Consider the following 8154-nt stretch of genomic DNA (forward strand, 5'->3'; position numbering starts at 1 on the left):
AGTGTGTGTGTGTGTGACAGTTCCAGGTCGGTCTCATTACGTTGCATAACTATATTATACGTTACTTCTCGTTTTGGACACACTCGTCTTGGCTATATTATAGCAGCTGTGTACCTACGCCGCCGCAACATTCTCGTCGGAATAGAAAATAACGCACATAAAAATACGTGCGGCGGCGGTTGTTTGCACACATACCACACTGCACAGGTATTATGTATTATATATATATAGCTCGATCCCACATCAGAGAGATTAACATAAATAACGAAATATATATATCAGCCTCGGGGGCGCCTCGGACCGGTTTTTCGAAGACCGACTACGCCACCGCACCGCCGCCGCCGCGGTCGCCTCACGACGACGCGTTTGGGTCACCTAAATCTCGCGGATAAAATCCCTAGAGGCTATTCCTCTTTCCCGTCCCGCCGACACTGCCAAAAAAAAAAAAAAAAAACAAGATATTGTGTTGGTAACTACGAAGTTTTCATTTATAATAAAATATATAAGTCAAAAATTGCTATCGACCTATTATCGATTGATCGTCATGATACATAATACAATATAATAATATAAAAATCAGATGAAGATTGTACACGAAGATTAATAATACTACAACTAATAATAATAATAATGATGATAAAAAAAAATAATAAAATAATAATAAAAATTTTACATCGAAAAGTATAAATATATACAATTGCATAAGGTACAGAATTAGGAAGAAGGTAATTCTATTATAAAATTAGACAATTTAGATATTATTATGAACGTGTTTAAATGTTGTGGGCTTTCGAAAAAAAACAAGTGACGAAACCATCGTTGACGGCAACCTTATTTTCTACATGGTTTAATATAATTGTCTCACTGATTTATTGTGTTTCATTCGTGGGTATTTGTTTTTATTCGTTCCTTTTTCATTAAAGTTTAAACTAATGAAATGTTAATAAAATAATTGAAATAATATGATTGTTGATGCTTATAATAATATAATGTCACAAGTAGACGCGGATTTAATTTTGATACGTTTTTCGATGTTGTTGTGAGATCGTTTCTTTTTATTTTGATTCGAACAAACTATAACTTTTCTGATCTCAATCTATATAAAAAAAATTGTATTTTATGGTCTAAAAATATATACGCGAAGCGCCGGTAACATAATTACAATAAGGCGTTGATGAGTTACATGGTTTTTGCTATATGATGGGACTTACGTATTTTGCATAATATTTATATCGTAACATCCGGCGTATAGAAAAAAAGAGTTAAGAAATATATTAAGTTTATACATTTATATTTTAAAATTAGTATTTAGCTCCTGCTGCTGGAGTCTTGGAGACATTGGCGAAAAATCCGTTGTCCCAGTCGGCGTAGTAGGTGACTGTCCTTATGGAACCGTCCGGCTCGACAAGGCTGTATTCTCCTTTCACGACTTCACCATCACGTTCTTCTTTTTGGCTCTTCTTGTCACCTGTGTACGAATCGTCTACGCTGTATTCGTAGGCGTATCTTGGGTTCTCATCCTGAAATATGTATACAAAATACAATAAATCGCTGGGTCATGGGATTCGTATTTAGCTTACGAGACATGTATATACTCGTAGTCTTTGTATTATTGCAATAGTAAGATTACATAATGACATATTTTTAGCATACGAGCTAGTTGATGCAAAAATAAATAGGTAATAATATTGTCCTACGCCGAGTGACAATTAATATTTGTTTTCACGCTATATTGCGATAAGATTTAGATTTCGGAAATCTGATTTCTACGCTAATAAGTAACGATTTAATACGTTTTCCGTCGATTTTAAAACGTACGCAAATATAAAATATTTACATTTGAACCCAAACATTAACCGATTTAAATCTAATATAGAATATAATAAATGCCTTCATATTGTTTTGGTAAATACTTAGCTATTATTAGTATTACTATTATTATTTTTTATTTTTATTATGCTTACGTAATTTTCCAAGTGGGTGTTTACGACGTTCTTGGTCGGCCCAGTTTTTGGTGGTGTGACGTAGCTCGCGTAGGTCTTAGCTGGTGCGTATGACTGGGCTGCTGGTCCGTATGCTGGGGCTGCTGGTGCGTATGACGGGACCGCTGGTGCGTATGACTGAGCTACTGGGGCATATGCTGGGGCAGGTGCAGGGGCGTATGACGGTGACGGGTAACTTGGGGCGGCAGCAGAGTAAGATGCCGATTGGTAGCTCTGGGAAGCAGAGTACGAAGGGGCTGAGTAGCTGGGAGCGGCAGAGTATTCGGGGGCTGGGCCGTAAGAAGCGACTGGAGAGTACACGGCGATTGGAGCGGACGAGTAAGATTGTTTCGATGACGAATACGCGGCCGGCGAGTATGCTGGAGCTGGGGCATACGATTGTTTGGAATCGTAAGACGGAGCTTTGGTAACGTATTCTTGTTCGTGCTCATCACATTTTGGCGGGGCCACTGCGACGTACGATGACGGAGTAGAGTATGCTATGGACTTATGTGCTGGTGCAGAGTATTCGGGTTTGGCGGCCTTGTAGCTGCTGCTTGAGTACGAGTTGTAGCTGGATGGCTGGTATTTGGGTGCTGGAGTAGAGTATTTTGGTGCAGAAGCGTACACTGGTTCTGGGACGGCATAGCTCGGGGCTGGTGTAGAGTAGCTGACTGGGGAGTATTTTGGTGCGGCCGGAGAGGCGTACACTGGTTCTGGGACGGCGTAGCTCGGAGCTGGTGTGGAGTAGCTGACCGGGGAGTATTTCGGTGCGGCCGGAGAGGCGTACACTGGTTCAGGGACGGCGTAGCTCGGGGCTGGTGTGGAGTAGCTGACTGGGGAGTATTTTGGTGCGGCCGGAGATGCGTACACTGGTTCAGGGACGGCGTAGCTCGGAGCTGGTGTGGAGTAGCTGGGTGGAGAGTATTTCTGGGCGGATGGTGAAGCGTAGTTCGGTTCTGGTACGGCGTAGCTGACGGCCGGTGCGGAGTAGCTGGAAGATGAGTAGCTGGATGAAGAGTAGCTCGGTGCCGAGTATTTTGGTTGAGAGTAGCTGGCCGGTGCTGGTGAGTAAGACTGGCTAGGCACTGCGTAGCTCGGGGCGGCGGTAGAGTAGCTGGATGATGAGTAACTGGATGAAGAGTAGCTGGATGGCGAGTATTTTGGTTGGGAGTAGCTGGCGGACGCTGAGGAGTAAGATGGGTTGGGTACAGCGTAGCTGGGAGCTGGAGTCGAGTAGCTGGATGCAGAGTATGCAGCTGGCGCTGGGGAGTAGGCAGGTTTGCTTACGTACAACTGTGGTGCTGGAGAGTACGAGTAAGACGGTGCGGCGGTAGTGTATTCGTGTTGTGCAGCGTCTTCACATTTCGGGGTAGTCACTGAGTACGGTGCAGCTGGTTTGTAATCGCCTTTGTATTCATGTGGTGTGTATTCGGTGGTGCTAGACACGTATTGTGGAGCTTCGTATTTGGGTGTGGAGTACACTGCTGGTTTGTACGCTGGGGCAGAGTACGCAGCCTTTGCTGGCTTGTAATTGTTGGTGTAGCTCGGTGAAGAGTATTTAGGGGTGCTTGGTGACGCGTAGCTCGGGTCAGGAACTGCGTAACTCGGAGCTGAGTAGCTCGGAGCCGAGTAGCTGGGAGCCGAGTAGCTGGCCGATGAGTAGCTGGCAGCCGAGTAGCTAGGGGCAGAGTAGCTTGGTGCCGAGTAGCTCGGTGCTGAGTAACTCGGGGCCGAATAGCTTGCTGCTTCATAGCTGGGCTTGAAGTAAGCTGGTTTGGGTGCTGCAGGAGCGTAAGATACAAGACTTTGGGTGTAATCAGATTTGCTAGGTCCATATTTTGGTGGATGAGAGCACCCATCATCGTGTTGATGACTCTCTGCCTCGTATTGGCAGCTGCAGCTCACAGCCAACAACAACGTAACCGCTAATACCTTTTAATTATAAATAAAACGATTTAAAAAACGTTAAAACCGTGTGACAATAATATATACGTAAGTTTATAATACATTTTAAAAATGTATTAAATTATAATTATGTAAAACTAATGTAACTAATTAATACGTAGAGGTATATTATGAATAAGTATAATATTATAGAATATTATATTATATGGATTGATGTAAGTACATTATATTATTTCGTATTTTTTTTTTCTTATTGAATATGTATTTAAAAAAAATTAAATGTCTTGAAAATAATTTAAGACAGTGAACATTTAAAAAAAAAATTGTTTTTACATACCTTTAATTCCATAGCGGCGATTCTCTGGATGCTCGGGGAAAAAAAATCACTTAAACCCGCGAGTAAATCGAATTTAAACTAACACGAAAACCAACACACTGCGCACGATTCGATGCGGTTCGTTAGACGGACACCAATCACTAGGTGCAAGCCCGCGTTTAAGATTTTATACATAATACATCCCACTTCTGTCATGAGACTAAAAAAACAGACCAGCGTACGGTTATCCCCTACCCGTTGCAGATTACTATCACCTTGTCACCAGTTAGAGCCCCCGAGGCGGTTTTTTGGTCCAAACGTTTGGGTGTGGTTACTAAGGGGGCCGGTTATGCGCTGGTGTGGCTATAATATGCAACACCGTTGCCCCCTGGTCAATATCGATGTTGTGTATAGTTATTTAATATTATAGCCATCGTTTTTATCGTCAATAATTATAACGGCCACGGTATATATTTTGAAGCAGTCCGCATAACCGCAAAACAAAATATCAATTTACAGCTGAGATATTATAGCTGTTATACCTACTGAAGCCTGATGAAATATTATGTTTGTTACGAACGGCCTTGAAATGTATTAGATAACGCGCCCAGCGTTCAATACGTTCAGAACGTTTAAAACAAGATTTCATTTTCTTTTGGGAAATACCTATCGAAAATGTGCGCATTGTTATACATTGATATGACGTTTGACCGTTCAAAATATTTAGCACCCACTTTCAATTAAAATCACACCTCGTTTAATTAGGATTTATTTTTGAGCGCATTAACTTTTATGCGATGCTAATACGTCGATTAATTTATTAAGTAACGCCTTCGGTTTTCATGTTCATTAGTGATACATAAAATGATACCCCGGGGTACTTAGTTACAAGCCCATTATACGATGTAATGAACGAAAATCATTAACAATTCAGTCAACGCTGACATGATATACCGGTTTTTTCCCCGTTACTATTAAACGAAACACAAGTATTTGACAGCGAACATTTGTTCGATGCGTGTGGGTACGAACGAACTATGTTGGACAATACAATAATAAAAAATATGAAAATAGAATAATAATTGCGTAAAAAATTAACTATTTAAAAAAACATTTAACTCGCGATATTATATTATATTATTATCATAATATACGGCCGTGACTTCGGGCTTTGAATTTAATTACGACCAGTCACGGTGCGGTGATTTTCGCGATTTATTACGCGTTCGTACTGCAGATTTTGTTGTATATAGGTGATCGGTTGTATGCTGTATATGTTGCGGCGGTCCGCGTTATGGTTATCGTTGAAAGAAATCGAGGGAAAACAGCACAAAATGCCACCAAGCATGGTGAACTGTTACGTAATTCGTAAATAAGGGACGGGGACGGGGATGGGATTAGGATTGATTAGCTCTCTGTGAGCCATTTCATGCCCGATGTATGATGACGGTAATTTATTCATTCGATTAAGAATCTGATATTTGCAGGTTGTAATAATTATTTTATTACTTGATTTTAATTGTTATGAGAACACAATTTATTTTCATTTTTATTCGATATAATATTATTATTCACAGTCAAAGGTCACTCAAAAATGATCTTGATAACATAACAGATAATTAATTGAATCTTAATTTAAAACTTACATATTTTGTAAAATAGAACTTTTGCTATAAATATAATAATATACACATAGGTGAATTTAACGAATTTACGAAAACTATTTACATGTATATAAATATATATAATATTCAACTATTCAAGGGTACTTAGCATACGCATTTGAGTATCAAGAATCAGTCTTTTATTTTGAATAATATTATGATTACGGTCAGCCGTAGGTCTAAGTTAAGTCCCAATCTTAAACTCCATGAAAATAGTAATTGGTAAGTTATTAATTAATAACTGTAGTTGTATCAAGCATTTGATATATTCATAAATTAATTTAGGTAGGTACCTATCAATACAAAATATTATTATTAAAAATTAGGTTGAGAAAGTGTTTATGCAATAAATGACAATTAGTATAATTTTACCCATAGTTAGTAAGTGCGGGTCAACCATTGACAATTAGCTTATAATTTATTAGGTTAATAATTATTCTATTAGAGATGAGATGAGACTTTTCTGTAGAAAAATGCTTCTTGGTAGGTGATCGTTTGACAGTGATCACTTATATAGAACACCGGCTTTAAAAAAAGCGTTTATATTTATTAATCGTTCGTTTATTTGTGTACATTTGAAGTTATTGGCGTATACGACATAACATATATTAGGTGTAGGTACCACCTATGTAAAATAATAAAGTATGCGATTGAACATAGTTCGTTAAAAAAAAAAATACTGTTGATTTACCAATTCGTGAATTATACAAAATTTATTTATATTTGACAAATCTTATTGTTAATAGAACCAACTCAACAGGCTGGAAGTTCTAAAAATCAACCAACAACCAGTGTTCGGATTAGATAAGTAGTTTTTTATCTAGATAAAGATAAAGATAAATACTTTTTATCTAGATAAAAAAAATATACAATTTTCTTTAAATGGGTTTTAAATTTAGGTATATTTTATACGATGATATAAATAAAAATAATTACATTATTTATAAACCATAAACTTGGTTTGAGAATCTGTATACATATTTAAATGCGTTTGTACAATTTCGTGATTTTTATCAATAAAAAATGTATCTAGATGAATTCATTTAGATGAGTAAAAGAATGATCTAAGATGAATGTTTAGATACCTTGTAACTATTTATCTAGATAAGATAAAAGATGAACAAATAATTATCTAGATATTCATCTAGATAAGTCCGAACACTACCAACAACCCAGACAGCATTTTGTAATGATAATATTATAAAAGTATTATAATAACGTTATACTACTATTATTCGTGATTATAATGTTATAATACTATTATTAAACAAACAATTGCTACCTGGGAAGTTAGTCGAGTTGAATAATAAATTTTTTAAATATTTTTTTTTGCAACAATGGCAAACGCATCATTACTTTCGAAAAATTAACAATCAGCTTTTGTTAAATTAAATGGACATTAATTTATCATTTAAAATATTCTATTTTTGCGTTATTCTGTATATTAACGAATGTGTTTTTTCTGCAGGGTTCAACAATGCAGTCCCAACGGTCCTATATATTATGCGTTTACGGGGATTGTGTTATTTTCGATTTTTTTTTTTATCGCGATTTTTAAGGTTTCGTATACACGTAATATTCGCAGGGATGAATATGTGCGAATATAGTCCAGCCGAAGTCGTCTCGCGGCAGTGGCGGAAACGAGTGGGAAGGATCACGGATCTGCTGCGCGCAGAAAAACATTAATCACGTGGAATGCCGCTCGTTAAGAGTAAAATAAAAAAAACTTCTATATTATTATGAGATAACATAATATTATAACGTTGCACAATCTCTGGGAAGAAGAGAGAGAGAGAGATAGAGAGAGAGAGAGAGAGAGAGAGAGAGAGAGAGAGAGAAAGAGAGAAAGAGAGAGAGAGAGACACACACACGACTGTTATATTATTATACAGTCGCAGAAAAGATTCGGTACGGAATACGTTTGCATGTCCGAAGGCGCACTGCCCATAATATATATTATTATCGTTATTATTATTATCATATTATATATTTTATTATATTATTATTCAGTGGCGTCGAATTATTAGGTACACGCGTCACACGACGCGCCTCGGCGGCCGAGATAAAAATCGGAATGCGCGCGCGCTCACAGAGAAATACACGACGAGATGGCAGATAACCCAAACTGTCATCGAGATAATACATAATAACAATAATAATAATAATAATAATAACAATAACAATAATAATAATAATAATAATAATAATAACAATAACAATAATAATAACAATAATAATAATAATGACTGTAATAATAATAACAGTAATATTATTAATAATAATA

The 8154-nt window shown here is 37.3% G+C and overlaps 1 protein-coding gene across 1 annotated transcript; it reads right to left on the minus strand.

Moving 5' to 3' along the window:
- Window positions 1–461: 461 nt before the first annotated feature.
- Window positions 462–4384, minus strand: LOC132942646 (DNA-directed RNA polymerase II subunit RPB1-like). The gene is made up of 3 exons (XM_061011212.1): window positions 4228–4384; window positions 1965–3917; window positions 462–1520 (listed from the first exon to the last, which is right to left on the minus strand). The coding sequence occupies exons 1-3, from the start codon at window positions 4237–4239 to the stop codon at window positions 1302–1304; spliced, it is 2184 nt and encodes a 727-aa protein (XP_060867195.1). The 5' UTR covers window positions 4240–4384; the 3' UTR covers window positions 462–1301.
- Between the last annotated feature and the right edge of the window lie 3770 nt (window positions 4385–8154).

This window comes from Metopolophium dirhodum, chromosome 4 (assembly GCF_019925205.1).
Source record: "Metopolophium dirhodum isolate CAU chromosome 4, ASM1992520v1, whole genome shotgun sequence".
Taxonomy (NCBI): domain Eukaryota; kingdom Metazoa; phylum Arthropoda; class Insecta; order Hemiptera; family Aphididae; genus Metopolophium; species Metopolophium dirhodum.